This window comes from Sprattus sprattus, assembly GCF_963457725.1.
Source record: "Sprattus sprattus genome assembly, chromosome: 5".
Taxonomy (NCBI): Eukaryota; Metazoa; Chordata; class Actinopteri; order Clupeiformes; family Clupeidae; genus Sprattus; species Sprattus sprattus.
In genome coordinates this window covers 13003423-13026629 of record NC_137924.1, presented here as the reverse complement: position 1 = coordinate 13026629, position 23207 = coordinate 13003423, and the positions used below count along the sequence as shown (strand labels likewise).

The 23207-nt window shown below is 42.1% G+C and overlaps 1 protein-coding gene across 1 annotated transcript; it reads right to left on the bottom strand.

The window, feature by feature from the left end:
- Positions 1 to 5636: 5636 nt before the first annotated feature.
- On the bottom strand, positions 5637 to 16520 carry abcb11a (ATP-binding cassette, sub-family B (MDR/TAP), member 11a; the record flags this gene model as incomplete). Its single annotated transcript, XM_080839666.1, has 25 exons — positions 5637 to 5837; positions 6137 to 6283; positions 6495 to 6701; positions 7093 to 7290; positions 7435 to 7591; positions 8093 to 8334; positions 8811 to 9014; positions 10364 to 10525; positions 10741 to 10845; positions 11038 to 11205; positions 11334 to 11386; positions 11758 to 11959; positions 12234 to 12404; positions 12573 to 12776; positions 12873 to 12998; positions 13116 to 13226; positions 13349 to 13462; positions 13628 to 13802; positions 14179 to 14303; positions 14586 to 14757; positions 15351 to 15484; positions 15622 to 15706; positions 15844 to 16085; positions 16340 to 16406; positions 16516 to 16520. The coding sequence occupies 25 exons, from the start codon at positions 16518 to 16520 to the stop codon at positions 5637 to 5639; spliced, it is 3777 nt and encodes a 1258-aa protein (XP_080695792.1).
- Between the last annotated feature and the right edge of the window lie 6687 nt (positions 16521 to 23207).

The window sequence follows — 23207 nt, the reverse complement described above, 5'->3', positions numbered from 1 at the left end:
CTAGGAAACAACAGGTCACACTTAGACACGTTTTTAAGCTGTCCCCACAGTATTGGCTCAGCCTTTGTAAGAGCCTTTGTAGAGCATCAATGTTGCTGTAAGTAACACTGTGTGAGTCAAGAGACAAATGCGGCATCAGTATGGCATATTTGTATTAACATAAATCATATATAACACTATAAAACTAAACAAACAAATACCTTATCTACTGTGTGTGTCCTCAGTTTGTTGAGTCATTCATTTTTATGACGCACTAGATTGACAATCACACAATGTCATATCAATCTTTGTATTATATTCACGAAACAATTGTACCATCATACAAACAACAACTATACATTGTAAAAAAGAATGCAAACCTGACCAAATACACTCATTATTTCTTGCACATTGGGTTTCCCCGCTATGTAAGTGCAAGCCTGGTGAAGAGCACTCTCTAGTGGGTGAGATGGTGCTATGATGATGGTGCTTACTAAAATGAAGTAAAAGTCAGAGGTCATGGCGCAATTGAGTGAATAGTCATTAAATCAACACAGCAAAAAGCGATATAAGTACTAAAAAACATGAGGGTACAAAATGATTTGTTCGGTTCTCAGATAAACATCAAGTTTGGGGTAAAACCTAAATGAAAAGGAATCACTTGGTGCAAGAACTTGTTGATTCTGAAGAGTAAATTGAGGAGAGTCCAGACCATTAATCCTCTCCACTCTGCCACAGACAATTTTAATTTGATTTCATAGCAAGCCCTGAAAATACATGTTTATTTGTTTGGCAAAAATCTACTGATGGTTGTTGACCTACTACTATTGCCACAACCTCCACTACTACCACTGCTACTGCTACTTCTACTACTGCTACTGCTATTACGTCTAATACTACTACTACTATTACGTCTAATACTACTACTACTATTTCTATTACATCTACAGATAATACTGTACATGCGAATCTATTTAGATTTAGTGTGTTTGCTCAAATGTCTTGCCTTTAACCAACCAATGATTAACCAATAGAAAATTTAAAAAAACATTGAGTGAAATGAAGTGTACACAGCAGAGGAAATAAATACTATTGATTTAAATACTTCAACGAGTATAAATTAATTATACCCAAATGAAACAACAACAAAAAACAGCTTTATAAACACATTGCAGAGATAAAGACAAATGATACTGAAAAAACAACAAAACTAAAACAGAAGGTATTTATTTAAATACAATCCTCAGGTGACGATCCACAAGATATTCTGTTACGTGTATTTTAGATATTTTATTTTGAAATCATAAGCACACAGCAGGTATTGGGGGTCTCTGGTAGCCCCCCCCCCCCCCTGTTTTGTTCCTCCCTCCCCCTTCCTCTTCCCTGTTTGATACAGTATAGGCTGGGAATGAGGTAGGTGGTTGAGTTTTAGTGGGATAAACAATCTAATAAATATTGACTTTAAAGTAGACATTTCTGTTATTATCTATCCTCTTACAACTTATAATTATTACCTACGCCAAGGAGGTTATGTTTTCAACCCTGTATGTTTGTTTGTCTGTTTGTTTGTCAGCAGGATTACGCAGAAACGCATGGACCGATTTCCATCAAACTTTGTGGGGAGATTGGGTAATATAATGTCAATAATTGATTAGATTTTCAGATGTCAAGGTCAAAGGTCAAGGTCACAAGGCGGAGGTTTGCATTCTCTGAATGCTCCAATTCTTGTTATGTATATAATATATTTGAACTATGTTCGTGATATATCCCTCTGACATATTGTTTATATGTTTTTCCTTTTGCTACATGTGGGGGCTAGCATTAACAGAGGAGCTAGGAAACGGGAGCTCACCAAACTGTGTTTCTGTTGGTGTGTTTTCACAAACAGGAAATAAAATCATCACGTCTTAGCAACAGTCGTCCACATTCATTACACAACGCAGAAGTTACACCGGTTACATCAGCAAGTGGCTTGGGCCATACTGAGGAAACAGACACATTGTGATGCCAACTGACAAATGCAGGGTTGGTCCCAGTAGTGTGATCCTGTGGTAGGGAAGTTATCAGCCAAATTAAAAATACAAAACTTCCAGGGAGATACTGTTCAGTTTCCACATGTTTATATAAAGTAAGAGGTCATTTTATAATCAAACAGGTGTAAGAGCTCTCACACCATAGCAACCGACTACAATGCCTCATTCTGGACATGATGACCAAAAGATTATGGTCTCTCTGACGAACAAAGCTGCTGGTGCGTTTGTGTTCTTGGTCCTCTTCTTCATCTTCAAGTACAGCTCCACGCTGGTATACACCTGCTCCTGTTCCCCAGGGGTACCCCACTTGGAAATACTGTACATGGTCCTGCCACCATGTATAATGTATCTACTGCTTTATGCAATGAACAGAAACTACCAGAGGCTGTTTTGTCGTGGTCCTTTCCGAAGATGTAACCATTGCTGCAGTTTTACTGTTCAACAAATCCTTCAGCTTTTCACTATTGGACTAGTCTGGATAGCTGCAGTGTTTATCAATGGTGACTGGTTTGTATGTTTTAAGGGTAATCAGGATGAAATACATATGAAGATTCCTTGCACAAAGAAGGATAATCTGACATATGAGGAAAACAAGTTCATCCTTAAATGCAAGAATGAATCTATGGTGAGTCATATCATTTCTTCATAAATGTATGTAAATCAAACATTATGCAAAAAAAAAATGATTGGTGTATTGCATTTATGTTTAGTTCCGTTTGGTGTTTGGCAGATGCTTTTGTCCAAATGGATTGCCAAAACAGGTTTTAGGCTACACTTTTCATAGTAGGACACAAGATGTGAAATTAACATGAGAAGGATTGTATGCTCACTGATACATCATTTTAATAATAAATCACATTTATATAGTGCTTTTCACACTTCTCAAAGACACTTTGCTGGTGGAGCTCCAACCTGCTGCTTTACCTACCTGTCTCTATCAGCTAGACTTAAATATATTTGTATTATTAATGTACATAAATAAAAGAGCTGAGTTTTGATGACTTTTATCAAGCTGGATTGTGGGCCTAACATAAACCTTCTCTTCCATCACTACTGTAGGTCATTGGCTTATCTTTAACCCTTATTGCCGCTGCTTTGTTGGTGATGGGGTCATTTTTATTTTTTAAGAAAGGCAAATGCGGGGATTCGTACTACAAAAGATTCTATTTAGATCGCCTCTCTGAAGAAACTGAGACGAACTTGAGAACGGCATTGACTGAACTTGCCCGAGAACGGTCTAAAGTTATCGCCCGAGAACCGATCAAAATGATCAGAGAAACTGAGAGACTACCCAAAGCACAACCCGGTGAAAATAATACCAGGAACCGTGATTTGAGAGCGGATGTCGAGAAGGAATGGGAATCTATTTCAGAAAGTTTCTTCTATCAGTCGGAGAGGGATGAGTCATATGAGATGTCGCTGTTTAACGGGCACCTGGAGAAAGAAAAGGACACAGCCATAATACAGAGCTTACAGGGCCAGGCTGAAGGAGAAGCGGCCGTCACGAATAAAACACGATTGGCGAAGTTCCTCGTTGAATTGGCCAGAGAAACATCGGGGGAAGGAGAAGAGATGAGCTACCTAACAGACCAGACCTGACAGACCAGATCAGATCGCAGATCAGACCAGACCAGAGTGGTAGACCAGATCAGACCAGACCAACTTTCTTGGAACTATCATGTACCACAGCCATGGATAGAATATTATGCCTAGTGTACTTGTATTTCAAACATCATATGGGTAAACATATAATTATGTTGTTGATCAGCCTTAAAGCAAATCATTCTGTTCTCCATGTTAACAACATTAGTTTGCCATTCATATAGTAATTTATATTGTCTATTTGTGAATGTTAGATAACACTGTCTGCTTTTGTGGATAACTAAAAAGACTGAGTTAAAGAGATTTAGCATTCAATTTACCCAGTTTTGATTTACCACAATTTAGTGTAAGAAATATGTCTGTATTTACAAAAAGTTCACTTTATAGGCTACCTGCAGCCTACATAACAAAACACAAGTTCAACTTCACTAACGACGATGACACCATCGTAGCCAATGTCGTCATCTTGTGGTCATAGCATGTGCTGCATTAGAAATTAAACGGCCATGAGTTGTCTCTCCTTTCACACTTACACCTTATAAAATAGACTATAAAAAACTGAGACTGAGAGATTTCATGATCATGTTCAAGTTTTTATTTTCCATATGCAACAAGTAGCCTATATATATAAGCTTATTTTTCCCCAGGAAAATACTGTAGCCTGTATTATAGACAGCACATCAGAACCCCCCACTCAAAATACCTTCCCGTTCCTTGCACACCTGATCTCTGCTCTTCTGGAGTGGTTGGACAGAACAAGAAGTGCTCACACAAGTTCAGAACAGGTTTTTGGACAAGTTTGAGAATGCAGTGACATGAAATGCTTGCCAGCAGAGAAGGGGAACTGATCCATACGCTTTTGAATTTGGTAACACGCTTCACTGACACGCTTGACTGCAGATGTCTTTTTAACTTCTAAGCGAGACAGGAAACCACAGGCTGCAAATGTCACAAAGGCTGTTACTTCTCATCTTGTGCTTGCTCTAGGGGGATCAGGCCTGGTAAATCAGTGAATATCAGCACACCAATACACTGATTCGTTAACAATTAGTTTAACTGTAAGTAATATGAAGCGCTCCAGCCTTTCAGATAAGACACATATCAGCAACTGCTTGGTTCGACTGGGAATCACACACCTGGATCAGTCTGGGTACAAACAGTCTGTGGAGCAAAGGCAGTATTCAGTCTTGTGTTTGCATGGTTAGTTTGTAAATGCAAAAAATTGGATGGTATGGAAAATACAAATAAAAAAAGAAAGCTGTGATTTATAAATGTACCTTGACTTGTATTTCATTGCAGACAGTATGAATACAAGATATTTCATGTTTTGTCTAGTCAACTTTGGGGGTAATGAGATGTGTTTTAATGTGTGTTGTGCGGCGGTATGACGGTATATACCGTGAAACGGTATAAATGTGTCTACCAGGAAAGATTTGGCTATACCGTTTCAACCCCGGTATACTCTTATTTTGAAATCCAATAGATTCATTTTTATATAATGACCTCCAAACTATAGCCTACATCATCCGACCTACTACTATTACCACTACCTCCACTGCTACTGCTACTGCTATTTCTACTTCTACTACTGCTAGCTACTGCTATTTCTACTTCTACTTCTACTACTGCTACTGCTATTTCTACTTCTACTTCTACTACTGCTACTGCTACTGCTATTTCTACTTCTACTTCTACTACTAATGCTACTGCTACTGCTTTTACATCTAATACTTCTACTACTACAACTTTTTCTATTACATCTACAGATAATACATGCAAGTCTATTTAGTTTTAGTGTGTTTGCTGAAATGTCTTGCCTTTAACCAACCAATGATTAACCAACTGAAAAAAAACATTGAGTGAAATGAAATGTACACAGCAGAGGAAATAAATACTATTTATTTAAATACTTCAACAAGTATAAATTAATTCTACCCAAATGAAACAACAACAAAAAACAGCTTTATAAACACATTGCAGAGATAAAGACAAATGATAATGATACAAAAAAAAACAGGTGTCTTAGCTAACGGGTGCTCCGGTGGTGACTAATTTGTAGTACGCTGCCTTTTCGGCCATCAGCTCCTCATGCGTGCCTTTCTCAATGACCACTCCCTGTGACATGACAGCGATGATGTCCGCCGACTGGATGGTGGACAGTCTGTGGGCGATAACGATGCAGGTGCGACCTCGCCTGGCCAAGTCTAGAGCTGCCTGCACCGTCTGTGGGGAGAGACGAAAGAGGCGTTTGTCACAAGCTCTCAGGAAAAGCAAAAAAAGGAGTGCTGTTTGCGCTCATAGTTAAAGTAACGACAGGATGCGGAATACATTTTTTCAAACATTGTACAAATTTAAAAATAAAAGTCTTTTGATGGTGGTCTGTTCCTCCAGTAGTGTGATATAGATAAATGAGCATGACAGAGGCGAAGGATAGCATAAGTATGTGTTTGTGTGTTTGTAGCCTATGTGTGTGTCTGTGTATGTGTGCACTGAAGTTCAACTGTAGCGTAGTAGAACTGTACCTTCTCACTCTCTGTGTCCAGGGCAGAGGTGGCCTCATCCAGCAGCAGGATCTTGGGGTTCCTGACGATGGCTCTGGCGATGGCGATGCGCTGCTTCTGTCCTCTGCTCAGCTGGGACCCCTGCGCCCCAACCTGGGTCTCATATTGCTGTCAAAAGAACACAGTCATAACTAAAAGTCACTGCTGGTGGCCACTCAGATCTAAATGACTCTGACTTTGGCTGGCCGAGATCTGAAAAGCACATGTCTTTCTTGAGGCTATTGCTCTCTTTCTAATCAAATAATTCAGTGTCATGCTCGAGACATCTTTTCGAAGGTTTATATATGGTCTGTACAGTGTATTTGTGTATTGTACTCACTTTTGGCAGGGTCATCACATAATCGTGGAGGAAAGCTTTTTTGGCCGCGTCCACAATCTCCTCCGTGCTGACCGTGCGCATGTTGTCCCCGTAGGCGATGTTCTCTGCAATGCTGCAGTCAAACAGCACCGGCTCCTGGGACACGATGCCAATCTGAGCCCTCAGGAACGGCACGCAGATCGCCTGCGACGGGCGCCCATCTATCAACTTAACACAAGGCAAAGGCGAGCAAATTATTTGTGTGTCAAAAGTAAACGCACGGATGTGACTTAGGCAAACATTCACAGTGAGCAACCAGATGAGCCAGTTCACCTCAGGCTGCCGACAGCAGACCTATAATACTGCTATGTGGAGCGTATTGTGGACTTGCCACTTTGTTTTGTAATATTTTTTCTTTCAGGTTTCAAACCACTTTACACAACTGCTCTTCCTGCAGTGCGGTAGAACCACGTAAAACTATGTAATTATTATGCCAGCCCAGGGTTCTGGATGATCAAAGCAAGAACGACTGTTAGGAAAACTCCTCACAAAGACTAGCACAGCAGTAAATGTAATTTGCTTATCTGACACATGAGGGCAAAAGAGTTGTGTCTTTTACCACTTTGCCCTCGTCTGGGTCGTAGAATCTCTCCAGCAGCTGCACACTGGTGCTCTTCCCGCAGCCACTGCTGCCCACGAACGCCAGCGTCTGCCCGGGCTTCACAGACACTGCCAGCCCCCTCAGCACCTGGACGTCCGGCCGGCTGGGGTACGTGAACCTGCAGTCGAGAAACTCCACCTCTCCTTTGAATTTATCCTGCAATGCACAGAGGGGTTGATTATGGAAAAGACTAATTTCCTCGACTTGTGAAACACTAAGTGCATCTTTGACGTTGTGAAGTACAGAGATACAGAGATACAGAGATACAGAGATCTTTTCTATTGTCTCTCTATCTCTCACCCAAGTTTGTCCCTCTGCTGGATTCATGCTGATCTTTGGGACTCTGTCAAGGAGTGTGAAGAGTTGGGCAGCGGCAATCTTTGCTTTGGCATAATCTGGAGTAAAAGATGACGCTTTCCCCAACGCAGTTCCACAGGTCACAACAGCTGCGACAACTCTAAAAAAGCGTATACACACAAACACATACAAAACACACACACACGCACACACGCACGCACGCACGCACGCACGCACGCACACACGCACACACGCACACACACACACGCACACACAAACACACACACAGATATATTGGGCCATAATTTCATTAGTAGGCAATTGGCAACAAGAAAAGCAACAAGCAGCAAGTGCGCTGTGCATGAACTAAAGCTAATTTAATAACTTGGAAAAATCATTTTGCTATTTAAAAAAATAAGCAAGGTCCTAAGCGCAAACATGGCTGGGTCAGCACAATGCTCCCACACGACACACATCGCTTTAATTCATGTACGATAGACTTTGCTCATTTTGGGCCATTATTTGGGGAAAATTAGGGCCTATTGTGTCAATACAGTTATTCTATGTAAACATTTTTTTTGTGCTGAAACAGGACTCAGCACAGACAATTTCATAACAGAATAATTGTATTACAAAATACATAGTTACATAATTAACTAACCTGAACACAATTAGGTAAGGAAGCCCTTCGTTGCTGACCAGGTAGCCACCGTATCTGAAAGAGGCTGCATACGCCATGAAGATGACACACTGGGCGAAAGCAAAGCAGATGCCGTAGACGCGGGCCTTCTTCAAGGCGGCTGCATACGGAGCCTCCAGCTGCTGCTCGTACTGCTCCACGAACTGGCCCTCTTTAGCCAGGCCTGCGATGGTCCTGATGTTGGCCATCGCTTCACTGGACACCTACAGGGATACAGAATCATCCAGCAGCAGTGAACGTGAAGCAGGAGCTCACAGAGGGGGGCAGCATCTTTCACATGGAGCCAGGGAGTTACACTAGTTTCTCCATGCCCGAACTGATGGATCAATGTCATGGTTTGTCGGAAGATTAAGGCATACAAAAACCAGGATGTTGTCATCCTCACAGCCTTAAAGACAGAATCCGTGATTCTGGTGACATTTTGTTGATATTTGGGCCAATCAAGTTACATCCCACCCTTCCATGCAGGAATTGTTTATGGTTCAGTACAAGCCACTATTTTTGATTTTCACCAGAGCCATTTACAGACCTGTGTAGGAACACCAGAGGATTTTAGAGCACACACACTGATCGGACAGTGAGGAGCAATTCAATTTGACAAAAAGTGCATTGGATAAGAATCACGGACTCTACTTTTAGAACTAAATCCAGAACCACTCGATGCTGCAGCCATACATACCTGTCCTGCGTCCTCCAAGGCCTTCTTGTCGTCATTGGCGAAGCCAGTAAGCATTTTGGCCTGGAAAGCTCCAGACAGGCCGATGAAAGGTAGGAAACAGATGACAACCAGGCTCAGCTTCCAGCTGAAGTAGAAGGCAATGATGAGCGAAGCACCAATATTGGTGAGCGAGTTCACAACCATGCCTATCTGTGACCCCGTCGCCTGCAAGACAAAACAAGAGAATTCACAGAAGCTGGAGTAACTGGAGAAATTGAGTGATCTGCAACATAATACTATATGTCTTAGTCCACAATTTACATAGGTAGGGTGACCAGGCGTCCTCTTTTACCCGGACATGTCCTCTTTTCGTGACCTCAAAATTGCGTCCGGCAGGGATTCCAAAATTGCCTGGGATTTTGCCTCATCGGATATTTTTGTTTCTCTGGGTCTTTCACAAACTAGTTTTTCCGCCCTTACAAGTTTTGGAAAGGGTATCTCCCTTAATCCCCACCTTCTTGCGCAAGTTCTGACTGTATAGAGAACTGTCATTGGTCAAGCGCCCTCTCAGTGTTGCCAGAAGCACGATAATTATCCTTCAAATCCTTTGCCATGTCCAATCTGTCAACACTGAGCACCTAGTCGCCTCCATTAGTTACATTGTTTACAATAGCACATGACATCTGCATGTGAAAAAGATGTCAAAACTTGCGGGGGAGGGGGTGGGGGCGGGGTCATCTCCATGGGAAAAATATGTCAAAAATTCCGTTGCGGGGTAGGGTGGGGGGGGGGGGGGGGGCTGCGGGGGGGGTTGGGGGGGTCATCCGCAGCGGGGCTAGGAACTGTCCTCTGGTCACCCTAACATAGGTTACCCAAGAAAAATGCACTCTTGGAACCTAATCTGAAAGCTCAACAAGCGCCGCAAACATGCTTCGTGCATCAGCAACTGTGCAGTGAGAAAATGCAGGGATGTCGCAATGAAGTTATTCTATATCAGCCAACCACAATGATTTGAACAGACCATGTTCAAGTGTAACTGCACCCTAAAATGTTTTTTTTTTTTTTTTTTATAGCTGTAAACTAAATAATATGTCCGAACTGTGATGAAACACATCAATGCTGGTGTTTATATTGACAAAATTCATTTTTTTTAATGATTTTTTGGGGGTTGAAGATGACTCAACCTGCTATCTACTGTTTAAAATCATCCTGAACCTTGCGAGGCCAATGCTTATGTAGAGCCAATCGTTTTGGAGTTATCTATATCATGAAATGGGCGGCCCACTTCCCCCCGCCTCTGCCCCTCAGTCTTATTTTCATTTCCTGATCGAGACTCATCTTTCACAGGAGGTTTTTCCATGTTTTTGAATTAGCTTTAGGCTCATGCTTGGCGGACATTGTGTATTGCCAGCCTTGATGCCCATCAGTACAAATAAGGGCCCTTTGTCTTCTTGTAGCCTATATTCACATATTTTTCCCACATAAGAAAACAAAAGCTGAGCTACTCAAAGAGCCCACTTGGTTTGACACATCAGCCACATTTCTTGGCTCACTGGTTAAGCCGGCCCACTTACGCCTTGCACCATGGACGCGTCCGTGGCCAGTCTGGTGGTCAGAGCCCCGGGGCTGTTCTTACGATCATCAAACCAGCCGATCTCCTGCCTCAGGATAGCCTGGAAGCCCATCTTCCTCAGCCTGCGCGTCAGCAGCTCTCCCGACTTGGCGAAGGAATAACCCTTTTCCAACAGACCAAAACACCACGCATGAGCGACCTCCATATTATTCCTGAGGGGAACAAGCACTGGGCAAAGGACTCGGGGGTGTCTTAGTTTGGCACACTTTAGCCAAAAGGAGGTTACTTCTTTCATTTACCTTTATGGCATATTGAATTGTTAGTGTCTGGCGTTGTCACCAGAAATAGTTTTGAGCAGCTTGAGAACTGGAGGCTCACCTGTAAAAACTGTGAGAAGAAGCTTGTCACGGCCACAATGATAAACAGGACACATATTCCATTGATCTGCCTCCTCTGTTCAGCCAGGTCAGTGAGGCCAAATGTCTTCACATCAGGACAAGACAGGACAAAAAAAAAGACAAAAAAACAAGATACAAGACTTGAAAACACCACAAACATCACAAAGTGAAGACAAAAACAGCTGATTGGGTAAAATTCACTGAATGTGGAACTATTCATTTTTTGTAATTTGCTCAATTATATTATAGCTGGTCCTAATGAAACTCCATGTCTCACCCCAAGAATTTGGCTGAATAGAATAGCGTAGATGGGGTTGACCGACCCGTTGATGGCCGCTCCGAGAGAGCCCATCAGCAGGTATGGCCACTCAGAGCGGTTGTACTTCAGGATGCGAGTTATTGGTGCTGGCTCAACATGTTCCCCTGGCTCCGTGCCGTCATCTGTCTGCAGATTAGGATGAATATGAAGCCTCAGCCTGGACTCGTGAGTAATACGAATGAAAACAGAAATAGCGGAGTTTACCTCAGTGATGTCCCTGTCTGTGTCAATCTTGAGTTGTCCGGATATGGCACCAGGAATACAGTCCTCTGACCTCGTAGACCGGGACCGTAGTCGTAGAGACTTCCTGTCCAAGGCAAGAGTTAGACATGTCAAAGCAAGTCACTGCTTCATGCAACTCCATAGCATCATCAGCATCATGTTTTCAACACTCCTGAAAAGTTTACGAAGCAAACTTTTTATTGTAAAATATAAAACCAATTGTTATACAGACAGTTGTAGTTATTATCATCATCGTCATAGTTATAGTTCAGGTTTTTAGCAGACACTTACCTGAGACTCCCTCTGCTGAGCGTCCTTTGTCTTTCCAGAGCTACATCGGTTCTCTCACTTTCAGGTGCTGAAATTATAAATTAATTTATTCAAGAAATGAAATATATAGTTGAATCCATGACTTTTACACTCTGTTTATGACCCAGTGGCTGTTCCCTAACTCACGGCTTTTTTCTCTGTGCGCGGCTGGCTCCTGGCCTTGGTTCTGCAGGGTGACCAGGGTGAAGTAGACGCCATTCCTCTCCATGAGGTCGGTGTGTCCGCCCCGCTCCACAGCTCGCCCGCGATCAAAGCCAACGATCACATCGGCGTTACGGATGGTGGAGAGACGATGGGCAATGGTGATGGTGGTCCTGCCAATACGAGACTGTAGGCAGCATTCAGGAGAATGTATTGTCAGCGCAGATCAAAGTGGAGCACAATACATGTGATATATTTAGAATGATTACAGAAATATAGAGATAGCCTATTGCAAGAATTATCGTGGCCGTTGCTTCATTCGTGTGGGAGAAGTTCCCAGATACGTATGATAGAGGACCAGACGAAGCCAAGAGAACTAAGCAAATGTCAGCATCACACACTAACTGAACTGAATGGGTGTGTTCTGTAAGTCAGACTCCAGTTCCCCAAGCCAAGCCCACCTTATCCAGGGCCTCCTGGACCACGGCCTCGCTCTGGTTGTCCAGGGCGGAGGTGGCCATGTCCAGCAGTAGGATGCGAGGGTTCCTGACCAGAGCTCGAGCGATGGCGATCCTCTGTTTCTGACCTCCACTCATCTGGCCTCCACCCTCGCCCACCAGCGTGTCAAATTTCTGGCTCCGCACAAAGACGAAATGCTCACTTATAAGTTAAAGTGCAAATTTCATCTCAAACTCAGTGTTCAGATTTTAGTCATTCTGATTATTTTGGAACATTTGTCTTTCATTTCCAAACAGGTGAGTCATTCCGAGTTATGGTTTGTTACAGCAGTTATTGTGTACCTGAGGGAGGTCCATGATGAAGTCGTATGCATTGGCCTGTTTAGTGGCCTGGATTATGTCCTCCGTGGTGATACCAGGCCTGCCGTAGCGAATGTTCTCGGCAATGGTGGTGGAAAAGAGCACGGGTTCCTGCTCCACAATGCCAATCAGAGAGCGCAGCCACTGAATGTTTAGGCTCCTGATGTCATGGCCATCCAGAGTCACCTAAGGTGGACAGGAACCAAAGGTACTTCCTTTAGCCAAACACACAAATCGTGCAACAGATTATATGACGCGTCAAGGTTGATGTGAAGGCATCACCATTCCTTGCAGGGGGTTGTAGAATCTCTGTATGAGCTGGATTGTGGTGCTCTTTCCTGAACCACTTGGCCCGACAAAAGCTGTGGTCTCCTCTGCTTTTATCACCATGCTTAGGTCATGTAAGATCTAAATGAAAAAAAAAACCTGATGTGATTTTGAGCAGTTTTTTACAGTACAGTACAGTGCAGAAACCAACAGTCAGTTAAAACAAGAAAAAAAGAAGTCTGTTAAAACCAAATGTACCTTAACATCTGGTCGTGATGGGTAATTGAACTCAACGTTGTGGAACTCGATGTCTCCTTTCACCCGCTCTAATTTGTGCCCTTCCTCTGAGAGACAATCGATCTCTGGCTCCTGAGAAGAAAGGGGAGAGGCAGGGTGCCATTGTGAAGGTGATTAATCATTTACAGGAGCTCATTGATTTCCTGACAGGCTGTCGAAAACATCCACAAGCAGTCTGTGACTGCTGCTCTCACCCTGTCTATGGTGTCAAATATGCTTTTGGCTGCGGCCCGGCCAGACGCAAAAGCCTCCAGGCACGGTGAAGCCAGACCTAAATTCATGGCGGCCATCAGAATGCCAAAAAACACCTGTGGAAACACGAAAACTGTTTGTCAGTTACTGGGCAGATGCCTCATCCAACCCGTCATAGTCTAAGTGAGTACACTGTGTGCATGATGCTGTACACATACAGCTGGTTACAGTTGCTCAAGAAAATGCCCAAAAGGTACAAAAACATTGTGATTTCAACACACCTGTATGAGGGCGCCAGGTGAGAGCTCTTTGGTGTCGATGACTAACTTGGAGCCGTACCAGAAGGCCAGGGCGTAGCAGAGGAAGATAATGCACCAGAGGTAACCCTGAAACACACCGATGATGGTACCCTTCTTCACACCCCAGTTCTGGGCCTCCTCAAGGTTTCGGTCGTACCTGTGAAAACAGCCCCATGCTGCCTCTCAGTGATCAAAGCACACACAGACCCAATACTCCATAAGCACACGTGCCCAAACTGGAATGTTTATGTACAGTACCAGTCAAAAGGTTTGGACACACCTTTAATTATTATGGAGAAGTGTTTTTCTTTACTTTTATTATTTTCTACATTGTAGATTAATACTGAAGACATTTAAACTACGAAAGAGCACGTATGGAATGATGTACTAAACAAAAAAAGTGATATCTACCATGTAGAATATAATGAAAGTAAAGAAAAAACTTTAGAAGGTGTGTCCAAACTTATGACTGGTACTGTATGTCAGGGTTTGAGCACAGATAGGCAAACGTGTCACATGGCTTTACACAGCACCTCTCAGCTGCCTTGTCCTCCCCGCCGAAGGCTGCAATGGTTCGTATGGAGTAGAGCACCTCGTCTGCCACAGCTCCGGCTTTAGCATAGGCCTTAAGCTCCCAGCCTGTTAGCCTAGCGACAGCCTTCAGACCAAAACACATTAAGAACATGTAGACACCCTTCAACTCAAACATCAGAGTGCAGATAAAGAGGCCTACGGCTTAACGGGAAATATTGAAGACACAACATGCACTGTGAGTTTGTTGTAAGGAGCCTAAGGACAGTGATTTTTCCATTTCAGCTCGAGTCACGCTCCAACTAGAGCATGACTGCTTTACACGTACAGGCCTGAGCCTGTGCTTTTTTTTTTACTAGTGAGCTGAGCCACATAAAATAAATTTCATAAGAGGTGTTTATCATCTTACCATGGCCATTAATCCGGCTCCCAGGCCAATAAGAGGACTCACTGCAACGACCACCAGAGTCAGCTTCCAGCCTCCAATGAAACCCACCAAGAAGCCAAAGATGAAGGTGGAGAGCCTCTCAATGAAAATGGACACCTGGTCTGCTATGGCATGGTTGATTTTATTGATATCACTGGGACACAGAGGGGGATATTATGAACATAGTGTGAGCAAGACAAAAATAATCAAGGCAGATTAAATTACCTGGATTCCATGCATATCAAGATGTTACCAGGGATTTCTATATGACAGCATGATTACAAAATTAACTCATAATGAGTTTCCAACCACTCTTGAATAATTGACCATACCATATACAGTCATGGACAAAAATGTTGGCACCCCTGCACTTCTGTCAGATAATGCACCACTACTCCCAGAAAAGTGTTGTGATTACGAATGCTTTTTGTATTTGTTTATTTACTTTTTTTTTTTTTTTAATTTAGTATTCCATGCTTAAAATACAATTATTTCTTATAATTTTTAAAGGGTGCCAATAATTTTGTCCGGACCATTTTTGAGTTTTATGAGGAATAGTCAGATTTGGCATTATTTCTCAGATTTTTTGTGTTTTTCCAATGCAAACTAAGTAAATAAACATGTGAATAGAAAAGCATTTGTAATTGCAACACTTTTCTGGGAGTAGTGGTGCATTATCTGACAGAAGTGCAGGGGTGCCAACATTTTTGTCCATGACTGTAGGAATATAGCTCTGATAGAACATACTCAGATATCCTTGTGTTTAATTCTCCAACAGAGTTGCAGTCAAACCAACCGATTTCCATCCGCATGATCTTACGGAAATATGTCTTCCTTATTTTTTGGATCTGCCTAGCAGCGGCTGAAACCCAGAGGGCAATCTGAAATCAGAGGTCAATGGGTACGTGATCTGCCCTGAACAAAGACGTATTATCCCAGAATAAAAAATGACATTTACTCTATAGGCCTTTAGCAGAGTCAGTCATCATAGCAATGGAGTTGTTGTTTGGTAACTTACTTGAAAATAACTGACGATGAAGACACCCAGTCCAATACCAACAAAGTAATATGCAAACAGTGTCATCTGAGATTCAATGTCCACCCTGTGTAGAAAATGCAATTGGCTAACTTGCGCTCAAAACTGAAAAATAAAGTATTTCGAGGGGATTGAAATATATGGCCAGCAATGTCTCTTATCCTATCAAGACACAAAACATCTAATAGTAAGAGTAGTACACACCCACAGAAGACAGTAGCGTTCTCAGCTGTCTCATATATGGATCCATTGACCCAGGCGACGGTGTTGTTGATGCATGTCTTGTTGGGGTCTCTCAGCACCTGCATCTCCAGCTCGTAGGACACAAAGGTGTCGGTCATCTGGCCGTAGACGAGCAGCATGAGAGGAGAGGCGGCGCCGTGGATCAGCGCACACAGACCCCCCACCACCATCATCAGGGTGTCCTGACATGTGGAGAACCGGAACTGCAAGGGACGTAAATTAGGATTGAGTCTCACTGGACTGATGCTGTAGGCCAGTAATCATAAAGCATCTGAAGATGCAGACGTGTATAAATACAGGGGCGAACAACCTTGTTTTGTTGAAAATGCTCACTTTGGATTAGCTAGTTGGACAATGCCATCATCATCATCAAACCCCATTATGTACAGCCACAATTGTAACCACAGTTGGCAGAATTACACAGTTGGAAGTCAAATATGTATATTTAGATTGTTACCAGTTGAAAAAATCCCACTCCTAAGACTTTTTCCTCTTCCTCCTTCTTCTTCTTCTTCTCTTTTTCCCTGTAAATAGACACCAGAGGTCTCTGTAGTAGGTTTTTAGAGTTGGATGGCATAACTCACCCAGTATCACTATAGTGAAAGTTCAATGTGTTAAATTAACTGTACATACCCCATTATGACGCCTGTGTAGAAAACAGGAGAAAAACAGATTCAACAATCAAATTGTGGCAAATCAGTTCTGCATACAGTTTATGTATATTATATGGCAAATGTCAATTAAGAAGATGTAGGACAATAATTCGTAATTAACTCTTGACACAGTCATCCGGACATGCCTAAAAGACCAACATTTTTATAAAGCAGATCATTCTTTTGGGGTGCTTTTTGGACCTAAAGACATTTTTACAGAAGTAACCTAGGTCATACTTTAACACTGTGATCGAGGGTATTGTAAAATTACAATGGTAAGGCTCTGACATTTCAATATCAGTAATTTTTACCGGTTTGAATTTATTTTCTCCATGTTGTTAGGGAATATGTTGATGACCAAACATTTGTGTCTAAGCAATGAATGAATAAATAAGAGTTGAATAACTTCAACTCTAAACTTAAAGGTTTTCTTTAGCACAACGCGCCTCATGCATTCCTTCTGCTGGTATTTCACCAACTGAACACTCCTCATGCCGTACATTTCTCCGTTACTGGACAAACCGGTTTTCCTGTACTGTCTTTTTCACGAACAACTCAGTGTACCATGTTCTTCTTAAAGTGTCTGGCTTTAGGACAGAGTAGCAGACAGAAGTGTTTTTGCTGGTATGAATATTAATTTTAAATTGTATCTGGATGTTTTTAGGGCCCAGTAATTCACAGATGAAACGAAATGGGAACTGTATTTGATAACTGTTGTCTCACAATTGGCTGGACACACCGTTAACCAGTGTTACAAGTATTGACTGTGGAAGTCAAAGAACCAAAGGAAACGTAAATGTGTGAAATCTATTATTACTTTGGTTAAATGTCCATTTTATATTTTAACTGTAATAAGCCCAGTGCTACTGTCAGAGCCATACTGCTGCTACAAGTCAAATGAGGTAAAAACATCTGGTTCATCAGCTTCGAGTTGTGCAACAATGGGTGGCTGCCTTCAGTATGTAACTACACGAGAGAAACCTATACCACAGTACAGGAGCTGTACATTTTTGTGGTAACAACATTTTTGTGGTAATGAACTGGGAGTTTGAACTGTTGAACAATGACAGTTTGAACTATTGGACTGTGCACAACACCCCCCCTTCAGGTAATCTTGTAATCTGATGGTTAGATTGATTAGACTTCAGTGGTGTGACTGAATTGCTAATCAAAAACACAGCCAGTTAAACAATTGTTTGAAACTGTAATGTATACTAATTGTCCACATCAAGAGAAGAAAAAAACCTAGACAATGATCTGACTGTAGTGGAATTGTAGTGTCTTGAATTGTTCTACTGATAATAAGACAGTGAGGTTAGATAGTGTACTGATTTTACATCATATTATACATTCCGAAATCAGTTCTGGCATTTGATTCCGATTTTTTTCCCCAAGATGTAGTCATTTAACCATGTCGATGAAAGGTTTATCTATTTTAAAATGATCTACCATGTGCCTTTGAATCCTTAAGTAAACTTGTCTCAAATACCTTTTATGGTATACATCATGACAATAATTATTCTCAACTGTAAATGGCCATAAATATGCATGTACATACACACTAACACATGAAAACATACATAACACACACATACATAAACAAACACACACTGTACCTGCTGTGTCCTCTCCTTGTGTGCTCCCGTCAGGTGTTCCTTTAGGAGTACCTGGTCAATATCAGCAACAGAGGAGCTCGTCCACAGGAAATGCCAATCTCTGGACCTGTGCACTCCCTCTACTATCTCCCCCTCTATTAGGCTGATAAAAGTCAACAATGTTACGCCTTTCCCAGTGTAGCTACCAAGAGGTGAAGGTGCAGTCCCTGAGGAAGTAGTGGAGGGGCTCAACCAGCGAAGGCTGATTTGTTTTCAAATTATACCCTCCCAAACCACTTGTCATGAAAAGCCTTGCTGGATTATATGTTATGTTTGGTCTGCTTTATCTTCACCTGCTCTTGAGTCATATGTTAACAGTGTCAAATCTTTACTGTCAGCTAACTGTCCAATTAAGAGTCTAAGCTGATTACATGTGTGGAATAGGCCTATGCTATCATTTTGAAATCAATTTATTCATCAGACAATGACTGGCCTGAATAAATACATTAGGTGTCCCTGTCATTTGTTTTCATTGACGGGACTATTCCAAAACAAAACATAACAAACTAAGACAATCTGATCAGTGTTCCTTCATAAAGATGTGCTGTTTTAAAGAAAATCACCCTCTTGGAAAAAACTGTATTAATTTGTTTTGAGTTTGAATTATGATTATACATGAAATAGCACAATGATAACTATAACAACAGTCGGCATAGCAACAAAAAACAACTGTATTCATTTGTTTAGAGTTTGAATTATGATTATACATGAAATAGCACAATGATACCTATAACTACAGTCGGCATAGCAACAGACGGCGCAAATGTTCTGGTCAGTGTCAGTATTTAAAATGTATGATATTCAAGAGGAGACATGCTGTTTGTGTTGCTCCCTATGGCTGCCTTGGGCATATTTCCAGTGACGTAAACCACAGAGATTAAACAGCCTTTTGTTCTTATTCATCAAGCAATCATACACAGACAGAACTACTGTTTTTCAAAGCATGTTCACTTTTTCAGTTTTTCTGGTCTGGGAGGTTGATCTTCGACTTACAAAAGGCAGGGTAGGTTCTGTGGAAAAGTGTCCACTCATTTTAAATTACCCTTATCTCATCACGGAATTTACAACATCAACATAGAAATTATCAATGACGTCTTGTAAAAGAAGTTCAATGACCGAGAGGCCATTAGTCAGGTATATTTCTTATTAAAGTTCAAAGGCAAGCTTTCATAGGAACATACATGCAAGGAACACCGTGTTTTAAAATGTAAACAGCTGTTTTTTTGGATGAGACCTCATCTGATCTGATCTCTATTAGTGTGTATGTGTGTCTGTGTTGGCGGCGGTGGTGGTGGTGGTGGTGTGTGTGTGTGTGTGTGTGTGTGTGTGTGTGTGTGTGTGTGTGTGTGTGTGTGTGTGTGTGTGTGTGTGTGTGTGTGTGTGTGTGTGTGTGTGTGTGTGTATGTGTGTGTGTGTGTGTGTGCTTGTGTGTGTGTGTGTGGTGGTGGTAGTGGTGGTGGCGGGGGAGGGGGTAGATGTAAACTTTTTGTGTTCCACATAAAACAATCACACCTTGAATATAGTAATTGAATGTGAGTCCAGTCAGGTCACTAACTTGCAGACAGACATTAATGTAGTTATAGTCATAGTTACAGTGTTTGGTGGTTTTGTCCAAAGCGACTTACAAAACATTAAAGCAAAAACATTCATAAAAAAAACATTCATAAAAATAATATTATTTAATAATAATAATAATAATAATAATAATAATAATAATAATAATAATAATAATAAATAATAATAATAATGATATCATTATATTCATAAAGTACACCTCAAAGAAATTAAACAATTAGAAAGATGATCTCTAAAAAGGTGAGTTTTTAAGCGCTCTTTAAAAGTACCAAGGGTGTCACTAGAAAGAAATGGAGTAGTACTTCCATCACGAATGAAAAAGAGTATTGACTGTAATGTTTTGCTGCTAAGGGAAGGCAAAGACATGAAACGCTCATTAGAGGAGTGTAGTGATCAAGAGGGAAAATAGCACTGAATCACTGTATTTAAATAGGTTGGTGCAATCCAGAGGCTGTCCTATAGGTGAGAGTGAGGGATTTCAATTTAATTCTAGCAGCTACAGAGAGCCAGTGAAGGGTAACCGGAAGTAACGCGTGTCCTCTTGATCTAAGGTTAAACATAAAACAGCCTCCTGCTTGGCATGACTTGTTGTATATTACAGCGAGGATGGGCACAGGAATTTTGAAGGGCAGTTGCTCTGCCCTGGAAAAAAGGGGCAACACATTCATTTTTGTCACGCCCCCGTCATCTGATCGCAAATTTTGCCAATATCATTTTAAACTCTCACTAACCGCTGCTGCCACGCCCCCGTCCCCTGATCGCAAATATATATTTCCTAAGGAGGGGCAACTTCAGTCGAGGAGGGCAAACGGGCAATTGCCCGAGCAACCTTAGCCCACTCCTGTGCAAGTCCCTGTACAGTACAAGCTATGACCGTCCCTCTGATCATTCCCCCCATGATGGTCACCCAAGCTGAGCTCTCCAGCATTGTTTTAAAAATGAACTCCTCCACTAGCTCTATGGACCCCATCCCCACATCACTATTGAAAGCGTGCCTCACAATCATTGTCCCAACTGCAACCTACATAATAAACAGGTCCCTGTCTACTGGTGAGTAGCCCCCACCTTCAAACTGGCAACCATTAAACCTGTGCTAAAAAAAAGCACGATCTGGACCCTGAGGACCTCTCCAACTACCGTCCCATCTCAAACCTCCCCTTCTGAGCAAAGTTCTTGGAAGAGGTTGTCACCCTCCAGCTACATGACCGTCTCCACACCCACCATCTTTATGAAACTTTCCAGTCCGGTTTCAGACCTCTCCATAGTGCTATGAAACTGCTCTGGTGAGGGTTCTAAATAAGGTTGTCAAACTGGCTCCCCCAGTTTACTAATCCTGCTGGGTTTAAGTGCTGCTTTTGACACTGTGGACCAAAGCATCCTGTATCGGCGCCTCCAGGAGCTGGGAATTACAGACACTGCCCTGGACTACTTCTATTTCTACCTCACAGGACGGCAGGAATATGTTACCCTTGGCCATCTCACCTCCAGCATTAGATGTGTTATCTCCGGTTTCCCCCAGGGGTCTGTCCTGGGGCTCCTGCTCTTCTTAATTTATATATAAAATACTACGGAGCCATAACATCCAATTCCACTCTTATGCTGATGATACACAAATCTACCTCCGAACTTCACCTGGCAAACACCTGGCACTACCAAATGCCTGGATGACACCCAGCACTGGGTGAGCAACAACTCCCTACAGCTAAATGGCGGCAAGTTAGAAGCCATTCTTATTGGCAACCCCCATCAAACAAAAAAGGCCGGTATCACCCACATAACCATCAGTGGTCACCCCACTCCTCTCTCCTCACTTGTCACAAACCTGGTTGTCAAGCTGGACAGGGTAGGTCTGTGGAAGGTGTCCCCTCATTTTAAATGACCCTTATCTCATCACGGCATTTACAACATCAACATAGAAATTATCAATGATGTGTTGTAAAAAAAGTTCAATGACCGAGAGGCCATTAGTCAGGTACATTTCTTATTAAAGTTCAAAGGCAAGCTTTCATAGGAACGTATTTACATGCAAGGAACTGTTTATGCTGTGTTTTAAAATGTAAACGGCTGGGTTTTTGGATGAGACCTCATCTGATGATCTGATATCTAATGGTGTGTGTATGTGTGTGTGGTGGTGATGGGGGGGTAGATGCTCACTTGTCATAACTTTGTGTGTTAGACATACAACAATCACACCTTGAATAGAGTAATTAATTGTGAGTCCAGTCAGGAACTACGGAGCCATAACATCCAATTGCACTCTAATGCTGATGATACACAAATCTACCTCTGAACTTCACCTGACAAACACCTGACACTACCAAATGCCTGGATGACATCCAGCACTGGATGAGCAACAACTCCCTACATCTAAATGGCGGCAAGTTAGAAGCCATTCTTATTGGCACCCCCCATCAAACAAAAAAGGCCGGTATCACCCACATCACCATCAGTGGTCACCCCACTCCTCTAACCTCACTTGTCACAAACCTGGGTGTCAAGCTGGACTCATTGTCCTCTGATGCACACATTAAATCTGCCAAACATCATTCTAACACCTGAGAAACATCTCAAGGCTAGGCCCTCTCTGTACCCAAACAAACGTATAAGTTGGTGGCCGCGTTAATCAGCTCCCGTCTTGATCACTGCAACTCTCTGCTCGCGGGTCTACCAGGGAAAACTATCCAGAGGTTACAGTATGCTTAAAACAGTGCTGCCCAGGTTCTCACCGGGACACAGAAATCGCAACATATCAACCAGTCCTCCACTCCCTCCATTGGCTTCCAATTAATCAAAGAATCATTTTCAAAGTCCTTCTCCAGTTCACAAGGCCATAGACACTACCGGTCCAACCTATCTTCAGAACCTCCTTACCCCTCAATTCCAGCCCGGACACTTAGGTCAGGAAACTCCAACCTCCTTGCGGTTCACAATTATTGGAGATCGTGCCTTCTCCTGGCTGGGGCCACGCCTATGGAATAAGCTCCAGGAGAATATTAGGGCCTTAGATTCCCTTGCTGCTTTTAAATCACACCTCAAAACTCATCTATTCATCTCTGCCTTCACCTTAAGTCCTGGTTTTTGTGTTGTTTTAGATTGTGTTGTTTAAATTGTTCTGTCTTAAATTGCTCTGTTTTTAAGACTTGTTTTATTTCATTATGATCTGATTATTAATTTGGAATTAAATGTATGATTCATTGCAATTTTATGTAATTAGATCTGTAATTTGTTTATATGGGAGGTAAACACACCAATTTCAAAACAATCTGTGAAATAATCTGTCAATTGCTGAAGAAACTTGATGGGAGTGGGAGATTGAGACATTTTTGAATAAAAAAATCTTTTGCATATTATTACAAATCTTTGAATAAGACCCGAGCTGGTTTCATTACATTTTGGTTTGGGGCTGTGATCAGCCCATATCAGGCTGCAATCATGTGATAGG